Here is a 22,154-nt window from a genome sequence, read left to right as displayed (position 1 = left end):
CGGGGCTGGGATTGTGGCTCAGTGGTAGAGTGCTTGCCTAGCATGTGTGAGGCACTGGGTTCGATTCTCAGCACCACATATAAATAAATTAATAAATAAAAAATAAAGGTCCGGGGCTGGGGATATGGCTCAAGCGGTAGCGCACTAGCCTGGCATGCGCAGGGCGCTAGGTTCGATCCTCAGCACCACACACAAATAAAATAAAGATGTTGTGTCCACCAAAAACTGAAAAATAAATATTAAAAATTTCTCTCTCTTTCTTTTAAAAAAATAAAGGTCCATCAACAATATAAATGTTTTTAAAAAAGAAATAATTGCTATTTTGATTGTGTACACTGCTTGTTGTTTTTCTAATGTTTTGAATAAAGACAATTCATAAGGAATATTATAAAATTTATTTTATGGTTTGGGAGAGTTATTGCCATAGAAAAAAAATCAAAAGAATTTTGAAAGCCTTGACAGTAGGTCAAAAACAATTTGATGAAATCCACCAAGGACAAAAACATAGCCTTGCATTGAGAGTAATAGTAATCTGGTTACTATTAATAGTAATAGTAATCAGGTTAGTGGCTACTTAATTGCTGTGTGTTAGACACTGTACTCAGCACTTAAGTCTTCTAAAAGATTTAATTTATCAAGAATTTAAAATGGAATGATTTTAATTTCTTTTGGTTTTCTATGCTTACAAGTACTGTTTTAAAAATATTTACGCTCTTTTGTTGAATTGTCCTTGATTTATGGTTTTAATTATCCTATTCTTCAACTTCTACCAAGAGTATATAACTAAGCATCCCTTTCCTTGTTTTAGGAAAACTAGTGAAATTTGAAATGAACAAAAAGATTCCTGGGTGTTTGTTTGATAGCACACTCCACAGCCTGAGCAGCACCATCCCTCTTTCATACTGCACTACTCCTGCACTGGCTGAGCTGCAGAGCTATCTGGACACCATATCCTGAAGTTGGGCATCATTTCATTACACATTTGGAAAGACCAGGTCCTGCAGTCTGCAATGAAGGGACTCTTATTTTTGAGACAGGGTCTCAGTATGATGCCCAGGGGGTAGTGATTCTCCTGCTTCTTCTGCCTCTCAAGTAGTTGGGATTCCAGGAGTGCACCATGTGGTCAGGCTGACCCTTAGTTTTTGATCCACTGAAGACAACTAACCTTTCATCACTTATTAAGCAGCATGAAATTTCCAATAGCAACAACAGTGTTGGGTATTCGTTACTTGACTTGGTAAACCCAACTGCCTTATGTATACCTAGAAGTGGATTTGAGACCTGAGAACAGGAAGAATGAGTGAAATGAACAGTGACCATTTAAAGGATGATTAGCAGACTTTTTTTCTGCTTTAATACATTGTCCTGGAGCAACAAGTGCAGAGGAAAAGATTTATAGAACTCTAGACTTTAATCTTCAACCTTTCTCACTTTACCAATTAGAAAATTTAAGTCCCTTATTACCAAGGGAACTTGCCACAACTGATCTCTACTCTTCTGTCAAATGCTAAAATGTGCAGTTTACATCTTTCTCCTGCCCCATTCATATTGCTGGATATTTCCTTTCATATGGAAAATGTTTAGTTTGAACAAATTTTTTTTACACAACTAACAGATTTTGATTTTTCAGTTTTAAAAAATATGAAAAAAGAAAATATTTACTGCATATTCTATATAGATTAGTCTCATTGCAAGCTCATTTGGCATAATGCTTTTTTTTTCTTTTCTGAAATAAATTAGAAACATATACACAAAGCAAAATTAACTACTATTCTATTTTCCATCTACTTCTCATAACAGGCTTCCTCAATTACTTCTGATTCATCACACCTCTTAGTGTGAAACCAGCTTCCTTGTCTAGGGTCCCGGTTTCCACTCTTCCAAACAAAAACTCTTTCCACTTCTGGAGGTTTTTAGAGTTTTCCACACTAAAAATCTCCAATAAAATCTCATAAGTTTTCAAGATGTTACACTATTCCTAATCTCCTGTTTCTCTTTTCTCCTCAGTGTCTTCTTATGAGGGCTCTTCATCTAACCTTTTAAATATAGACTTTAAAAATAAATATACTTTAATCAGTTCTAAACTTCAAATCTTTTTCATTTCCACTTTCATGGTTTCTTATTCAGACTATTATCACCTTAAACATGGATTTCAGTAGCTCACAGCTCATTTACCTTCTTTCTTTCTTCACTCACCTGCTTTCATTTCATGAGATGCTTTATATTAATCTTTTAAAACATTATGCTCTTACTCTGTTCCTGACTTTAGGGGAAATACTTTCAGTTTTTCCTCATTCACTATAATGTTGGCCTTGTCATATATAGCCTTTATTATGTTGAGATGAATTCCTTCTATCCTTACTTTCTTCAGGGATTTTTTATAATGAAGGGGTGTTGAATTTTGTTGAAAGCTTTTAATGCATCTATTAGGCTGATCATATGGTAATTGTTCTTGGTTCTATTTAGGTGGTGTATTACATTTGCAGATTTTTATAGGCTGAACCATCCTCACATTTCTGGGATAAAACCAACTTGATCGTGATGTATGATCCTTTTAATGTGCTCCTAAATTTAATTGGCTAAGGATGTCTACTCTTACCACTTCTATTCAACATAGTACTTGAAATTTTAGACAGAGAAATTAGGCAAGAGAAAGAAGCAAAAGAGATACAAATAGGGAAGGAAGTCAAATTGTTCCCGTTTGCCTTATCCTGTACTTAGAAGACCCTAGAGGTACCGGCAGAGGACTTTTAAATATGATAAACAAATTCAGCAAAGTGGTAGAATACAAGATAAACATATAAAAATCAATAGCTTTTTTCTAAGAATTCACTGAGAAAAAAATTACGAAAACAATTCTATCCACAACAATGTCAAACAAACAATAAAACCCTCCAAACCAAGACATAAACCTAACAAATGAGGTGTAAAATCTCTCCAATAAAACTATACCATACTGAAAAAATAAACTGAAGAAGACACTAGAAGATAGAAAGACCGCACATGGTCTTGGATAGGCAGAATTAATATTACAAGATGTGATCTACTGATTCAGTGCAATCCCCATCAAAACACCAATGATATTCTTCACAGAACTAGAAAAATCAATCCTAAAATTTACTTGGAAGAAAAAAAGATCCAGAATAAGACCCTAAGTGAAAAGACTAACACTGGAGGCATCACAATACCTGATTTCAAATTATACTACAGAGCTATGGTAACAAAAACAACAAGGTATTGATCTAAAAATCAGACATGTAGAGCAATGAAACAGAATAGAAGGCACAGAGACAAACTCACATAGGTACAGTCTTCTGAATTCCTGACAAAAGTGCCCAAAACATATGTTGGAGAAAAGATAGCCTCTTTAACAAATGATGTTGAGAAAATTGGATATGCATTTATAGTGTGAAACAGATCCTATCTCTCACTCTGTACAAAAGTCTACTCAAAATGGATCAAAGACTTAGATATAAGACCAGAAATTTTGCACTTGGATATATTGGCACAGATAAAGACCTCCTGAAGAGGACCGTTATGGCTTAGGAAATAAGAGCAAAAATCAATAAATGGGATGACAACAAATTAAAAAGCTTCATAGTAAAGTAAACAACAGTGAAGAGACAACCTATATAGAATGAGAGAAAGTATTTTCCAGTACTCTTGTGATAGAGGGTTAATATCCAGAATATAGAGAGAACTAAAAGTTAAAACAAAACTCAACACTAAAAATCCCCAAGTAACCCAATTAATAAATGGGCAAAAATGCAGAACACATACTTCCCAAAAGACATACAAATGTCCAACAATTATGTGAAAAAATGTTCAATCTTTAACCATCAAAAAAATTTAAATCAAAACTATACTGAGATTCTATCTCATTCCAGTTAGAATAGCAATCATCAAGAATAAAATTATGATAAGTGCAGGGAAGAATGCAGGTAAAAAGAAACTCATATATACTGTTGGGAATATAAAATAGTACACCACTCTGGAAATCAGCATGGAGGTTTCTCAAAAAGCTAAAAATAGAACTACCATATGATCCAGCCATACCACTCCTTGTTATTTATTCAAAAGAATTAAGGTCAGCATACTTTAGGGATACATGCATACCCATCAGTTATGAAATCAGCCTAGGTGTTCATTAACAGATAAAAAAATGTTGTATATATACAACCAAGTTTTATTCAGCTATAAAGAACAAAAGAATGTCATTTGCAGGAAAATGGATGCAACTAGAGACCATAATTTTGAGTGAAATAAGTCACGTGTGGAGACAAAAAAGTATCATGTTTTTTCTCATATGTGGAAGCTAGATGGAAAAACCAGGAAAACAAAAGAGATGCCATAAAAGTAGAAGGGAGACCATTATGGGTGATGCCGAGGTCTGGGGGAGGGTGGAAGAAAGGGTGAGGAGGTATTGAGGAGTCGAATTAGAATCCAGTCATGTTTTTATGGATGTAAGAATATACCACATAATGAAGCACACCATTCTGCTTAAATAATATGTACCAATAAAAAATGAGATAGATTCAAATGCTCTGAGATTCAAAAAAATCCCCCTTGTTCATATTATTATCATGTTCAAATGCTTTACTAGTGTTTATATTGATGTTCTTTATTGTTAATCTAATACCCAATAATCCTTATAAATCATGTCCTAATCATCTTTTCTTATTTTCTCCTATTTCATCTACTCTGCTTCAGTCAAACTCTCTACTCATCTATAAACTGTGTGTACTTTTCTTCCTCTATGAACTTTGGTCACACTGTTATTTTTTTTTAAAATCCCATCCTTTTTTTAAGATCCAGTTAGGACTTGCCTGTTCTAAATAGCCTTTCCAAACTACCAGAGTCTTAGGAATCCCCATAGCATTCACCCTATTCCATGCTGCTATACTTGTGTGCAGACTGCCTTAGTGACATGATGTCCCTTTCATTATTGCACATGTATTAGGATTTAACTGTTTACAGGTCACTTTTCTAATAAGACCAAGAGATACTAAAAGACATTTATAAAGGCACAGAAAAACATATACATATTTTGCCTGGTATAGTTCTGTCATGTGTATACTGTACATCTGTCTGCTGATAATTTAGAAAATAAGTTGAGTTCATGCCACTGTTATATGTAGTCCTCCAGTAACATGAAATTTTCAGAATTTTAAGTTTGTCAGATAAAATATTTAAAATTCATCAAAGCCAAAAGATAAAGGGGGGCGGGGAGTCTAAGAAAAACATAAATGTCAGCAGAGTATGCTAATGGGGAAAAATCATCATAAACTTCATAATTTACAGTGTCTGGGGAAAAATTAATGTGCAGACACTTAAGAAAAATGTCATAGTATGAATAACTATAAGTCACCTTAAAAAAGAATATATTTTGCATTTATATTTGAATTTCAATGGAACTGCTTTGAATTGTTACTTTATTGATAAGTGAAACAGGTTCTTTTATGACTTAAGTTATAAAAGCTTAGAGTTTATGGGTTCCCTCCCCACCCAGCAATTACCTACAGGAAGAGATTGGACATGGTTCTATTTTATGAGTTTTATAGGGGTACATTCACCCCAGTTTATATATTATGAATTCCTGGAAAATGCTAGATTGGAGAAAATAAAGTGTACCCTTTGAAGACATTTCACTTGAATTCATGTATTTATCCATAAACAAGCTGTCCCAAATATTATATTAAAATATGAAACAGCCACATTTACATAAATTATATATAAAGTATGTTAAACAAGTGTAAAACTGCAGTATACAGCAATGTTGAGAACCTGAAGAAAGGACAAAACAATGATAATAATCTAACAATAACTCAAAATGATGCAAAAAAGCACAAATATCTTTTTATTTTTTTCTGGAGAAAAAGGAAAAAGAAGGACTACTGCTTTGCAAAGGAGAATCACAGGGGACTTCTGTCCCAAAGGCTGTGATTCAGCACAGATCTCTTGTAATCTAAAAGAGATTCAGAATGAAATTTAACTTATATGATTCAGATCGGTACCTTTATGAATAAATTTAGTGTTAAGGGCAAGCAACATCATGATCATTTAGAAATAGTTTCAAGGTGACAAATTAAGTCTATACATATTTACAACTAATAGATTATAGGAAAAAAATTACCAGTCAGCCGTTAGAAGGGATATAACTGCAGAATGAATGTGCTAAAGGCTTGAAAAATTGGTCTTATAGCAAAAAAATAATAATAAATCAATATTTATATTACAAATGAAGCAAGGACATTTTAAATCCTAATAATAAGGGAAGACTTAGACAAACAGCAAGTATTCCACATTTGGTATAATCTTGATAAAATCATGGTAAAATTCAGACAGTCTGGATTTTATTTGAACTATTGTGGTAGATATGGAGGCGTCTGTGAAAGTGCAAGCTGTATTTTTGTAAAGTGCCAAAAATTCATTTGTTAAATAGAAAAATTGTTCTAATAGGTGTCATAGCATCACTGAATAGATTAAGAATAATGAGTAATATTCGTTAAGTGTTACAGATTTGAAATGTAGAAAATTTACAAAAATTTAAACAATCACTTAAATTAGGCCATACTGATATAATCTGAATTTACTATATCAGTTTTCACTGGAAGAGATTCAAAAACAATGGGGCTGGGGTTGTGACTCAGAGGTAGAGTGCTCGCCTACCATACGTGAGGCACTGGGTTCAATCCTCAGCACCACATAAAAATAAAATAAAGATATTGTGTTCACCTATAACTAAAAAATAAATATTTTAAAAAAAGAGATTCAAAAACAATACTCCACAAATCACTAAGAATGCTTTATAGGGGCTGGGGTTGTGGCTCAGAGATAGAGTGCTTGCCTACCATGCGTGGGGCACTGGGTTCGATCCTCAGCACCATGTAACAATAAAATGAAGATGTTGTGTCCATCTATAACTAAAAAATAAATATTTTTTAAAAAGAATGCTTTATATTCAGCATGGTTTACTATGTTTTAATGTCTTATAGGCATATTAATTATGTCGGAAAACATGAAAGCTGTGGACTCTGCTATGCATATGATTATACATTAAAGGGCAGGTATGTTTTAACTTGGGAAACATTTCCTTATGCTAGTTGTGCTTTCTCTTTGATTTGCAAATAAGTCCCTCATTTAAAGTAAATACAGTTCTCAAACCTGAACTGATTTAACTATTAACTAACTTTTACACCTGCCTTTTGGGATTCAATGACCTTTGATTAATCTGAGGCTGATAAAATCCTGCCTATAAGCAGGTGCAGGGACTTGTTCTTAAAGTGGCAAGATTTAATTCTAATATTGTAATTGTCTCATGTCTTATTTACATTTCCTCTTAACAGTATAGCATCTGGGTGAAAATTACCAAGGGAAAAAGTCAGTGAGAAGGTGGTTACCCTGTTGGCCATTAAATCTGAAATAGGACATTAGGTTGGAAGAAAATAAAATCTATAATAGATGAACAGGCTGAACAGGTTATTTGTACAAAAGAATATTCATATTCATACAGCTGATATCTAGTGTTTCTACTGCAACACTAAATATCAGAGGGCAAAGATGACCAATTTCTACAATGTTTTTAGGCAAATAGGTAATGTCAAAATAATAAAAAATTGGCCTTATGCAAAGAGAACTGATATATTTTAACTATATATGTAGATAATTCATCTCCCATTTTATATTTCTTGAAAAAACAATTTGAAAAATGTACTCTAGGATATTAACAAAATTAAGAGCTCAGGATGCAAAAAAGAGGAGACCACACCCAGTTAAAAAGAGAAGTTTGATTCATTTTGATGGATAAGCTCATATCAAGTGGGGATATTCTTTTCCACTTTCTATTAAAGACATCTCAAAACAGGCAGGCTACTATTTATGTCAAAAAGAAAACACATTCAAAGTTCAAGTAATAAATAAAATACAAAAAAGAAGTAAATTAAAGAGAGAGCGAACACAGAACAAAAGGACAGAGGTGGTTTTGTTCTCAGGCTAATCTATATTTACTTAAGGGTCACTGCTATTATATTATAGTACTATATGCTCAAACTATCCCCTATAACCATATATTTACTGAATAGTCCATTTAGAATTCTAACTTGAACTATCAAGGAACACACCATTCCCTAAAACAGAGGCTTGAGAAATTCTTATTTATTTCCCTCACTTGGTGAATAACTGCAATTGGCATTTAACACTCTCCTAGACATAAGCCATTCCGTAGAGTACTTGCAGCAAGAGGGAAGAGGAAGTGATAATGGGTAAAGAAGTAACCTGGAAACTGAGGGGTTAGATACACAGTCAGGAAGTTAGTCAGGAGCCTGGTCTCAGACACTGAAATCCTGGCCAACTCTCTTTCTGTTTTTTTTTTTTCCCCTCAGGTTCAATGAGTGAATTGACTCTTCTCCTTTTCAGACCAGGATAGCACAAAGTTTGGGATTACAGATATCTCACTTTGTTCAATTTCCTGAGAGACTCCTTCCTCTCCCTTACTCTAAACATTTAGTATAATTATATTTCTGTGAAAATCAGACTTTACCTGTCCAGCAGACATGGGTGCATTGGGTAATGAGTGGACTTGTGACTCCACTCAGAGGTTTTGGAGAAAGGGACAAGGTGAACTGTCAGCAAACTGGGGGACGGGACTGTGAAGGATGGGTAGAACACCTTAGATGGTAGTAAAGAGAGAGAAGGAGAAGTATAGACCCACCTGAGAAATACACATCAAAATTAACCTGGACTCAAGTGAAAACTTGGGGAACTAATGGGTGTTTGGGGAATGCATGAAAACATGAAATACATTAAAACTTATCAAGGCTTGGGGTACAGCTCAGTGGTAGAGTGCTAGCCTAACCTGCATGAGGCCCTGGGTTGGATTCTCACCATTGCAAGAAACAAAATTAAAACAAAAACAAAAACAACTCATTGATTGTCTAGAGTAGGAATAGTATTAATAAATTAGAAGTTATCAATTCCTAACCCAATTGGAAAAACATAATAAAAAAGACAAGCAATATCTAAACTATTATGCTTTACATTTAGTTCCTAATTCATGGAGTAATTTTGCAATTATTGTCACTATTATAGATATCAATACCATTATTTCTTATGAGTTCATGTGAATTAGGCTCTATTACTTCATCATTTAAAAACCTAGGAATTTACAATCAGCCTAGAGGGTGTAACAGAAAACTGCCAGGCTTTACTTTTCTGAGTTCCTGAATGTATAAACAAATAAGAATGTAAGCACATGGACACAGGAAAGCTTATAAGAATAAAGTGAATTTTGGAAGTATGTAAAATAATTCAATGATGGAGTATATTATTCAAATATATTAAACATAAATTTCTTAATTGCTAATCTGTATTTTTTTAACATTAAAGAGTAAAAACTACATAATATTATGTCTACTCTTTTAGCATACTTACTAAAAGATAACTGAAACCCATATTATAGCAAAGTAATTTTTATGATTATGCTGATGACTAAATTTCTGATAAACTAGTCTTTTCTGGAGCATCATACATTAAGTTATCAACTATGGTATATCAATCAGTTGTGTGGATTTATTACAAACAGAAAATAGAGTCAACTTTCTAGTGAGGCAATTATTAATCATCAATAAAGTTCAAATAAAGTTTAACATTATCTTTATTTTCCTGAAAAATATATTACTGAATAAAAATTTTTTCATAACAAGAAACAATGAATTGAATGAAGCACTACAAAGACTTATTGTATAGACAGAATAAGAACATTACATTGAAGGAAAGGTTAAGATGTACTCAAGTTTTATGAATCTTTCAACTGGAAACCAGAAAATGATGTATATTTCACACAAATATACCCAGAGATTAAAAGGGAAATCTAGTTGTTTTCCTTTTACAATACGTATTTTTAATATCGTAAATAAGTGCTTTTGTTGTCTGTTAGTAACAGAAGAGGAATAAAAAATAAGATTTTACTTTAGTAAGAGAAATGAAGCACTAATGGCATTCTTTCGGTGTCATACAACGTTCACTGTAAATAGTACTAGTGTATGAAATAGCACTAATTTAAAAAAAAAGCACATTGCCAAAACTGTAAGCTACTTTAAGGTATAAATAAATACCTGTAAAAATACTGTATCTTATTTTCCTATATCTTTACAAAAATTACAAAGTTTTCTTCATTATTTGGAAAACATGACATTAATTTCCCTGCAGGGACATACTTTTTACCAAAAGGAAGTCATAAGAGTTTTCTACAATGGTGCTTTGTGTCACTGTAACCAGCATCATTCTATAGTTTTTTACAGTTTTAACAATGCAAAAAGAGGCCTTACCGTTGGAGGTGAATCTACTTGATGGTTACAAGGCCTTCTTTCTATGCTGATAATCCCTGTGGAAAGAAAAGAATTGTGAATATGGGGTTATTATGCCTCTTCATTTTATTTTGAAAACATTCATGTCAGTAAGACATGCCTCATACAGTCTACAAGAAAAAAGCTTCACTCAGCTGGCAGGATCCTTTCAAGTTATATCATGAATTCTTTGGTCAGGAACAGTTGGTGAGTTTAGCTAAGACACCCTACTTAAGGTTAGCTAAGACAGTTTTCCCATTCAAGTGGCCTCCAGCAATAGTGGCAGATGTGCCATATCTTGCTTCCAGCTCAAAATTACACCATTATCTGGACTCTGCTGCATTTCCTCCATGAAAGGTTTATTTCTGACTTGAGGTCATCAAGTTTCATAATGAAATATCATAAAGGCCATGAAAGGAATCACTGCTTCCTTATTTTCTCAAAAGAATAAATAAATCTATTTGAATTTCTCTTTGATCTGACTTCCTACTATGACATTTTCTATTATTTATTCAACCACCATGGTGTATCTGAGGAAAAAGAAAGTTCCCTGATTCTCTCCTTTAAAATGATAACACTGATGGCTAATCTTGAGAAATATCCTTTTATCATGTGTGGATTTATCTTTTTGTTCTCAATGTCCTCTACTGCATTTCTTTGTAATAAGCAGCCTTCAAGGATATAACACATTGTATCTCATTTGTAAGATACTGGTTCAAAGTCAAGCTCAAGTTAAAAATGAACACAGGCACTGGTCTCATTTAGTTTCCAATCTCTGTCCATTAGCAAACTTACATAAGAGTGAGGATATCAGAAGAGTTTGTTTAAATAATACTAAAGGCTGTCACACACAAGACCTGTTAGAAGTGAGAACTCCAATGTCTGTTAATAGCAATTAGCAAAATTCCTAGTTCAAACAAAATATTAGTTCCTCTGTTTCACAAGCACTTAACATGAAGTATGAAAAGGGATTCAGTGAGATCAACACAAGCAATTGCTTTTTATAACTTGAAAGAATATATTCAAAATGAACAATGTACCATGAAACATTTTTTAAAAACATAGCTTTTGTTTTGTTTTAAAAACTTCTTTCAATTATTATTGTTAGACAGTGAGGTATAAACTACTAGCTACCTTAATCCAATCAACTAATATTTATTTACAGGCTATCTAGCACTCACTGCCTAGCTATAAGATGAATAAATTATGATTGAGTCTAATAAAACAGAGATATTCTGTTTTGAAAAAATACTATACAGTAAATGAACTGGGTTCTATCTTAAATGTAGTAAGTCTTTAGGGTAATTTTAATGGAAAGACTTTAAATCATAGAGGAACATTACCTTTGAGTGAAAAGCTTAAAAACAAAAAAGACAAGTAACACATTTTAGAAAATATTCAAATAGTGCAGATTTTTTTTTTTTTTTTTAAATGCTGGGGATAGAACTCAGGGCTCCATAGGTACTAATCACAAGCACTACCACTGAGCTACATCTCCAGACCCAAGACCCAAGTAATGAAGATTCTTGTTCAAAGATTTTAATAATACAGAGGTACACAGAACAATTGGTGAAATTCCCACTTCCCCAGCCCTGATGTCTGCAACCCTCCTAGCTGTAACCACTGAAAGCAGTCTGGCACCAGAAGCTTTCAAATGAGAGGGCTCACACCATGGGGTTCAGGAATTAGCAACATCTACATGTGTGTTCTCACTATTGTAACCTGAATGCTATAAAACTGACCTAAGCTGATTATAAATTTTACAATTCTTATCCAATTAGAAAGTAACTTTAGTTGGAAATAAAAAGTAACTTTAAATGATAAAAACAAAACCCCCAAATAAATATCCTTAGCTTATACAATCACAAGGATAAAAACAACATATTTTAGTTTCATTTGCAAGGCAAGAATATGTTGGAAACTTGAATTTTAAAAAGTAGATTACCCAAAGTTATAACCTTAGTTGTAATTTAGGTGGCAAATGGAAATAATATTGTTGGGAAATGTTTTTATCCAAGATTGCAGTAATATATATTCAAAACGAAATAAGCTTAGGGAAAATGTCCTAAAATAGCTTCCTATTTTAAGGAAATTTTACTTAAAAATCTGCATTTGTATCTCAATTTCACTTTTAGTAAAGTATAATAAGTGAAAGCTCATATTAAGTAGCTTGCTATAATGATCAATTTTACATGTCAACCTGAGTAGGCTGTGGTACCCAGATACTTGATCAAACATGATTCTAGATATTTCTTTGAAGGTATTTTGTTTTTGGATGGGATTAATATTTAAATCAGTACACCCCAAGAAAGTAGATGGGCCTTCATTATGTAAGTGGGCCTCATCCACTTATTTTAAGACCTTAAGAAAATCGCTGACCTCCCCTGAGAGAAATCTGTGGATAGACTGCGTTTTTGAACTTGAACTATAACTCTTTTCTGGCCTGCAGATTTTGAACTTGACAGTTTCCATCATTCCTTAAAGTAAATCATTCTCTGTGTGTGTGTACATATATACACGTATATACAAACATATCCTATTGGTTCTGTTTCTCAAAAGAACATTATTTTCTGGAAAACATGAAATAAATGAAGAAAATGTAATTGTATTTGTACTCTACATTATAAATACATATGGTCATTAAAATACTAATTGTGCAGGAATATAGTTAAAATGTCAAAGTTGTCATGAAATATTTTAAATTTATAAAATTTCCAAATGAACTTAAGATTACAGAATATCTCTAAAATGAATAAATGAAAAAATATGAATAAAAATCAATCCGCCAAGAAATATTACTGATGTATTGTCCAGTCGGAGAATCTCTGCCTTTCAACGTTTAGATGATTTACATTTAAAATAATTAATGGTATGGCTTTAAGTTTACCATTTTGCTATGCTTTTTTATTTTTTTCAGTACTAGATATGGAACCCAGGGGTGATTTACCATTAAGCTACATCCCCAGCCTTTTAAATTTTTTTATTTTGACACAGGATCTCACTAAGTTTCTGAGGCTGGCCTCAAACTTGGAATCTTCCTGCTGTGGCCTCCCAAGTAGCTGAGATTGCAGGTGTGTACCACATTGCCATCTTACTATTTTACTGCATTTTAAAAAATTCTAATTTGTTATATATGACAGCAGAATGCATTACAATTCATATTACACATATATTACATTTTATTTTATATTCTTTTAGAATAATTCAATATTTACTATTGTATTTTATGTCCCCTAATGGATTTTTAGCTATACATCTTCACAGTTTTAATGATTAATCTAGAGATTACAGATATACCCTTAATTTATTACAGTATACCATGAATTAGGATTTTCCTCTTAAAGGACAATATAAGCACCTTAAATCAGTATTCCTACATTTACCTCACTACCCTTACTGCTTATACTTCTATGTTATAAATGTGACAATATATTGTCAGTATACTTGTTTTAAAGTCAAGTCTTTTAGAGAATTTTTAAAAATACAGTCTTTTATGTTTGTCCACATACTTATCCTTCCTAGTGTTTTCACCCTCTCCTGCAGGTCCAGGCTTTCAAATGAAATGATTTTGCTCCAGGCAGATGAACCCCTGGTTCAATCTCTTATAGTGAAAATCTGGTGACTGCTTTTTTCCTGAGAGGTCTTTAGTGGACATTCACTTACGAAGCACGTTCTTAATGAGTAATGAAATCTAGGTTCATGGCCATTTTCTTTCAGAAAGTGATTTCATTCCATTTTTTTCTTATGAGAAGGCAGGCATGATTCTTACTGTTATTTCCCTCAGTGTTCATTCTTTTCCCTCTGACTGCTTTTGCAATTTTCTCTTTATGTTTCAATTTCTTCATTTTAATTAAGATGTGCCTAGATGTGGTTTTACATGTATGTATGTAGCATGTATGTGTGTGTATATGTGTCTCCTTCTTGAGATTTGCTTAGATTTTAATGTCTAGAGGTTAAAAATCTTTGTTAACAAGAGTAAGAAAATTCCTAGCCCATTATTTCTTCAAATAGTTTTTAAACTCATTTCCTCTACAGTCCTTCTGAATTCCAATTATACATATTTAGTCCATTTTACATTAACACATAGATCTCATACTCTTTCTTCCTCCCAGGGCTTCGTTCCCCCACTGTGTTTCAATTTGGATAATTTTCATGATTTCAATCGTCTTATTCCAGAATTCAGTGATCCTTTCTTTCAATGAGCCCTATATGCTAACAGGCCCATCTAATAAATTTTCATGTTATCTAACACACTTTTCAGGTTTAGAATTTCCACTAGATTCTTTTTTTTGGGAATTTCCATTTCTTTGCTGAAATTCTCTATCTTGTCATTCATTTTGATTATGTTTTCTCATAAATTATTCAACGTATGCATCAATTATTTCAAAAGTTTTATCTGTTAATTCCAACATTTCCATCATCCCTGGGACTCTTTTTATTGATTGTAGTTTCTCTTGATTATGGGGCACTTATTTCTGCTTTATTCACATGCCTTGTAAATTCTGATTACAGGTTAGAACTCTTGGACATATAATCAGTAGAGAATGAAATAAAAAATATCTCTCCTCAGAAAGGGGTCATCATTTCCTCTTTAAGAAAATCTTTAAGAATAAAGATCTCTTTATTCAAATCAGGAGTTGGCTTGGGTTGGGGCAGGCAGTTATTACTATAGCTAACCTATTATATTAGGTATTCCAAAAGTAAGTTAAGGTCCTCCGTTTAGGAACACTTTGGGATTTAAACTCCTAGAGATTATGAGAACTCTGCCTTTCTCCCAGTTTCTGGAGTTATTGCTTATGTCACAAAAAATCCTCTAGGGGAGAAATGATGAGTGAATAAGACTGAGTCACATTTGGGATCTTTCAGATTCCAGTCTATCATGGTGGCCCACATGGTCCTCAGCTCATTTCTCCCTATCCTGGAGGCTTGCTCTTCTGTTCTCTTGTGCTTCTACCTCCATAAATGCTCCAATATATTAATAAGTGACAGTTGGCCTTTACTCCTTTATGGGAAGGGCTCAATCTCTTTGCAATTTATTTTATTTAGACTTTGTTTCCACATCTTTGATGACTTTCTGTCTATGTTAGGTTTTCCCAATGTTATAGTCAGAGTGATCAAAATTACCAATCTTGTATATACTAACTGGAAGCTGAACTCTGCTTCTATTTAGTTACATTGTTGTTATTTTTTTCTCTTTGTTTTTGGTTAATTTACTTCATTCTTTTGTTTTTCTTTGTCTACTGATCTTGACTTTGTTTGTTTTTAATTTTTACCAATGTTTCAATTCTGCTACTGGTTACCTTCCTGATTCTAACAGTAATAAATACATTTATAAAGTATCTATTCTAGGACAGAGGTATAAGTTGGTCAGGTTGTCTGTAGCAACAGCTCAGATCTCCATCAGTACAGCTGACAACACAAAACATGAGGAGGCAAAGAAAATGAACAACTCTCTTTAAGGGATTTCAGTATCCTGAAAAAGACCACATGAATGAGAACTGGTAGTACCACTGATGTCAATGTGAGAAACAGAGTATCTCTTAAACTAAAATGAAGCAGACAAAAAGCAAGAATTAAGAATTTTAAAATAGGTAATTAAACAAACAACAAAGAGGACCCCATCTTAAAGAAAGAAAATATTGGCTTTCAGAAAGTAAATCAGAAGGTAGCTAACATTTCCAAGATCACACAACTAACGAGCAACAGTACCATTACTGAAACTCATGCTTCTAAGCTACATACCCTTCAGACCTATTTATGTGTGTGTTTGGCCCCTGTGGTTGGGACTTAATTAACCCAAATGACCAAAACACAGAAGGTCCTTAAGAGTTTTCTCCAATATTAACTGAATGAATGTGTTCCCTCCTAAGCCATATCCACCAGATTCATAAGCTATAATACAGCATTAAGTGTGAGCAGTAGTCATTTAGTCATCAGAATGCTTGAGGATGTGCTGGAATTTTTTTTTTTTTTTTGATACTGGGGATGAAAACCAGGACCATTTGCAAGTTATGTAAAAGCATCTACTACTGAGCTACATCCTCAGTCCTCTGGGATTGTTTTCAGAAGCTTTAATTTACTTCTTCCTTTAGTAATAAACTCACAATAAAATACAAGGTATTATTATAAAAAACTTATTCTAATTTTCCAGATAGTAACATACTCCAGAGAATGGAAGAAATTTTATGCTTCTTAATAGATACTTTCAGTATTTTGCTTTGTAGAAAAATCAGATCATGACTTTTTATCCCACTGTATAACTATTTTGAACAGAGAATTAAGTATTTTTTAGTTACCCTAAACTCTATTAACCTTCAACTCAAGATCATGATCAAAGAGCGAGAGAAAAAATATAGACTTACATAAAAATGAAAACAGGAAAGAATGCCTTGTTCTGAAGTCAAAACATATATGCATCAACTTTATATATCATCGAAAAATAGCCATGTGCTGCCCACCAAGCACAGGGCACTGTGTGAGGACCTGGAGAAGCTCCCTACTTCCTTAACCATATCTTCTTAAGATCTATTGGTTCCAGGCAACACTATACCTAAGTATACTTAGTGTTGGAAATCTCCATAAATCTTTTTGTAGGACTCACAGAGAGAATTATCCTTTGATTACCCATGGCTATGCAAAAATAAAATTTTATTATATTCCGGTAGAATATATTTTTTAGAAGGAAGGGATCCTTTTTTGTTACATTTAATATAAAGTTGGCTACATTAAGATTATAAGCCCTTAGAACTAGGAAAAAGATTGGTGAACATGCCTGTAATCCCAGCAGCTCTGAAGTCTGATTGTGATTTCAAAGCCAGCCTCAGCAATTTAGTGAGGCCCTAAGCAACTCAGTGAGACCCTGTCTCAAAATAAAATATATAAGGGGTGGGTATGTGGCTCAGTGGTTAAGTGTCCCTGGGTTCAATGCCTGTATGATACCCATCCCCCTAAAAAAAGGAAAACTAAAACTGCTTTTGAAATAATATAATTTTCTATCTGGAAAGTCCAAAAGAATCAAGGCTAAACTAACACAATCAATAATGATAAAAAATAAAAAGCTTAAAATATAATATATAAAATTCAATACACTTTACATATTCAACCAAGTTAGAAGATATGAAAGAGAGTACTCTATTTATTTTGAGGTGCCAGGGATTGAACTTGTGCATGCCAAGCAAGCACTTTACCACTGAGCCACATCCCTAGCCTGAGAATACTCCATTTACATGAGCAATTTTGAAGATAAAAATTGTGATACACATAAGCAATGTACCAATTAGAATAAAGAAACATTAAACTACTTCTGAAATTCACAAAGCAGTCCCCCCTCCTTTTTTATGGTACTTGGGTTGGACCTGGGGTCTTGTGCAAACACTGAGCTATATCCTAAGCTCTTTTAAATTTTATTCTGATAGGATCTTACTAAGTTGTCCAGACTGGTCTTGAACTTGTGATTCTCCTGCCTCAGCCTCCCAAGTATCTGGGTATGCAGGCATCTGCCACTGCACCTGGCTACTAAACATTTTCTTTTGTTGCTCTAACTGTCCCCTAATTTGACCAGGAGAGCTGCTTTATGCCTATTCTCATGTCCTTTGATATGAACCACTTAGCTTTTGAGCACTTCCTTAATTATGATGTCCCAAGTTCACCCTGTGATTTCCCCACAGTAGAATTGGAACTGTCATTTCTTCAAAGAGCTTTGGTACTATTAACATAATCGAATTAAAAACTACAATCTGGGACTCGGTGCACTCAGGGGCTTTGAGACTTATTGCTCTTTTGTTCAACTTTTCAGAGAACATATCTAGGAAATCAAGTTTTAAAAAACTCTTTGAGCCTACGTTGATATTTCCTGTTCAAATTTAAAATTAGCTTTATATTTGTATGCTCTGGCATATATAACAGGGAGACTTTTCATCTATCAATAATAAAGGCTGCAAATATTTTCTTGCGTTTGTCATTTAGCTTTTGACTGTATTGTGCAAAAGCCTTTCCTAGTATTTATATTTCTGACCTATTAAAGTTTTGTTATTCTGGTTTGTTATTAGGAATGGATACTACTATTTTTAAAAATGACTATCTAGGGCTGGGGATGTGGCTCAAGCGGTAGCGCACTCGCCTGGCATGCGCGGGGCTCTGGGTTCGATCCTCAGCACCACACAAAATAAAAGATGTTGTGTCCACCGAAAACTAAAAAATAAATATTAAAAAATTCTCTCTCTCTCTCTTAAAAAAAAAATGACTACCTAGTTGTCCTAATATCATGGTTTAAAACTCTTCTTTTTCATACACCAAAATGTATGTGGGTCTTTTTCCAAATATTTTTCTCTCTTCCACTAATCAATACATTTACTTATTTGTCAATACTGCATTGTTTTAATTTCAGAAGTTTTAAAAATATGTGTTGATTGGGCTGGCGATGTGGCTCACGCAGTAGCACGCTCGCCTGGCATGTGTGAGGCCCGGGTTCGATCCTCATTCACCACATACAAACAAAAGATGTTGTGTCCGCCGATAACTAAAAAATAATAAATATTAAAATTCTCTCTCTCTCTCTCTCTCAAAAAAAAAAATGTGTGTTGACATTATGTTGTATTTATTCCACTGGTTGTTCTCCCTTCTCTCCCTCTCAGCATTTTCTAGGTATTCCCGCATGCTCTTCTATATGAATTTTAGGATCAACCTGTCTCATGTTGATGAAAAAAAAATGTTTTAAAATTGGAATCACAATAAATTCACATATTATCTTGGGGGAGAAATGACCCTATGATGTTACACTCACTTGTCACAGGAGAAGGATGTCTTTCCATTTGTTCAAGACTACTTTTGTAGCTAGGTGTAGTGGCACATGCCTATAATCCAGCAATTTGGGAGGCTGAGGCAGGAGGATCACAATTTTGAGGCCAGCCTGAGTGACTTCAGCAAGACCCTGTCTCTAAATAAAAAGGACTGAGAATGTAACTCAGTGAAGTGCTTTCTTAGCAAGCACAAGGCTGGGTTCAAGGCCAAGAACTGATGAAAAAATGAAAATGTTACTAAAGAAGTATAAAAAGTATATTAAAGAAAAAGATCAATAAAAGAGAGATGGGAAAGCAAAATAAAAAGCAATCACTCTGCTTGTTTGAAGACTGTCAGCTAATAAAGTGGAAGAAGGCCAGCATTAGAAAACTATCATTTTGTATCCTTCCCCACTGTTAGTGATAACTAACTCCTGCAAGGATCCCCAATGGATGTTGAAACCACTAAGCCAAGGTTAAGGTACAGGGTAGTCACATGTTCACATGGTCTCTAGACATTATCCCATGCTACTGAGCAATTGCAAAGGGAACATTTTATTTTTACCATCTTAATCAAAGACTGAACTTGGCAACACCAATAGTGGAAATACCTGACATTACATGCCACCTGATATGATGTGAAAAATAATGTATCACTCATAGTGTTATGACCAAGAGTTTAGCCTACTTATGATACAATAGAAAAATTCAAACATGGAACATTTTGTAAGAGAATTAGCCCAGTGTCAGATTCTTTTAAAAATCAATATCATGAAAAAGATTTTAGATTAATTGAAATTAAATAAGACCAAAATGACATACCAATCAATGTAAATGTAAACTGGATCTTGAATAAAATAAGTACACAAAAATTTGCTTAAGACATGTTTTACAAAATTAGGGAAATCTGAATATGAATTATTGATTAGGTGATTATTCAGAATTATCATTAATTTTTGAGGTATGATAATGGGTACTGTGATTGTTTTACCAGGTGTATGATAAGGTTTTCAGAAAGAAAAACAAATGTGGTAAATTTAGAAGCATATTTTATTTTTTCAATTTGTGGTTTAAAAACATTTCAAACTAAAGTTGTAGGAAAAATATTATAGACTCTAAATAGACATATAGTGATCATATAGTAGGCAAATTTTCAAATTTTCAGTGATTTTTGAACACTGCATGATCCTACATATAGGCAAAGCAGACTTTTTTCCTGAGGAAATTTCTCAGCATTATTTGCAAACAAACAAAACACTTCTTCCTTAATATTGAATTTATTAGCCACTTTCCTAAAAATAAGGGAGAGCTCAAAAATTAATACATGAATAAGCAATTATTATATTTATATTTTACATGTTTAATGATAAGAAATTAATTTATTGAAAAAATATTAATTTTCTGGAAAAATTACTGTGCCAAATTAGGTATATGAGTTATCTGTAATTCTCTTACTAGTTTTTGTTCCTTTATAATTAGTAAAAAATATATCTGAAAGGATAATTTAGTAGTATCCCAATAAATGAATAAATATCCTAGATCTTCCTTCTGAGAATATCTCCAGGGATATGCTGATCTTCAATGATTTGTGCTATTTAATCTCAAATATTAATCAAAAATAAAATACACTGATCCAACAAACAGAAAGCTAGCACATCTTCAACTTTTTAAACCAATAATCAAATACCTACTGTACCCATTTCTATTTTAAAACCAAAAACTGTATACAATTTTAAGTATTTACTAAATTTCCTCATTAAACTCTACTGGGAGATTGAAGTCTGTTCAAACCACATCCTTTGAGACAGGCTCTAGATATCTAGTCTGAGGAAAGTCAGAGGTTTCTAATAAAATGTGCCACCCATTTTTAATATCGGAAAGGCCAATAAACTTCACTTCATTGCGTGTAATCATTAAAATATAACTCACTGTCTTTAACCTTAATATTATTTTAACTTGAAAATCTCAAGTACAAAAAGGATGAAAGAGCACAAAATTATAATTAGGCATTTCCTTTTTATTCAGATTTGTTATTGCAGTAAAGAAGTGAAAACAATGATGTGCACCACTATCAGAAGCTTCCTGTATTTTCCTGTTTCCTCAGCTTTTTTCTTTACCATCTTTTTGGGTAACAAATATCCAAGCTATTCCTCAATAGTCATCGCTACTAGTTCTTCATCTCTTTGTTTTCAATAACTTCTTCCAGCTTCTCATTAACACCTGTGTGTTCAAATACCATATGTATATCAACGACTCCTTAATTTATACTTACGCTTCAAGCGTATACTTCAAAATATACATTATAGTTCGTAGCACAGGGCTTGACTTATAGTATGGTTCAATAAATCAAGTTCAAATGAATGGGCAAGCTATTAAATATCCTGTTTAGAAGTCTTCCAGAAATTTCAAATTCATTCTTTCTGCCAATATTCCTAATTTCTCTATTTCCATTTATAGTTGCCACTGTTCATTTGCCTATATTAGAAGGCTCAACTATTCTCCGATTCTACTCCTTTATCCCTTACCACTCATATTCCAGATTTCCATGTTAATGATTTAATTCTTCACTTTCTTGTTCAGTTCTTTTCTCCCACCTTAATTATTAAAATCATCCTTTGACTGGACTTCCTGTGTGGGATGCCTCTAACACTTTTTTTTTTTTACAATTATCAATCTTTTCATCTTATAATAATTCAACACTTCTTTGTCTATGAGACCAACTTTCCCCTTCACTTCAGGATTTGTCACTAAATCAGAAACACTCCCCAGTATACTTTATTCATTTTTTTTTATTGGCACTGGCTCTGAAAACAGGGTTGCTTTAGCCACTGAACTACATCCTCAATCCATTTTTTAAATAATATATTTTATTTTGAGACAGAGTTTTGCCAAGTTGCAAAGGCTGGCTTTGAACTTGCAATCCTCCTGCCTCAGCCTCTTGAATCACTCAGATTATAGGCATGTGCCACTGCCCATAGCTCACTTTATTCTTTTCTACTGTAGCAAATATCAAACTACACAATTCTATCCACAT

The 22,154-nt window shown here is 33.3% G+C and overlaps 1 protein-coding gene across 7 annotated transcripts in view; it reads right to left on the bottom strand.

Annotated features, from left to right (window-relative positions):
• Positions 1-22,154, bottom strand: part of Ahi1 (Abelson helper integration site 1) — a 172,306-nt gene that overhangs the window by 50,603 nt on the left and 99,549 nt on the right. For all 7 annotated transcript variants that reach the window (XR_011707701.1, XM_071613003.1, XM_071613006.1 and 4 more), the window contains one exon: positions 10,326-10,381. Coding sequence is in view for 6 of the 7 variants with exons in the window: in XM_071613003.1 (XP_071469104.1) it covers positions 10,326-10,381 (56 nt within the window). In the remaining variant the exon portion in view is untranslated. The remainder of the gene's footprint in view (positions 1-10,325; positions 10,382-22,154) is intronic.

This window comes from Marmota flaviventris, chromosome 6 (genome assembly GCF_047511675.1).
Source record: "Marmota flaviventris isolate mMarFla1 chromosome 6, mMarFla1.hap1, whole genome shotgun sequence".
Classification (NCBI taxonomy): domain Eukaryota; kingdom Metazoa; phylum Chordata; class Mammalia; order Rodentia; family Sciuridae; genus Marmota; species Marmota flaviventris.
This window is presented reverse-complemented; position numbering and strand designations above follow the sequence as displayed.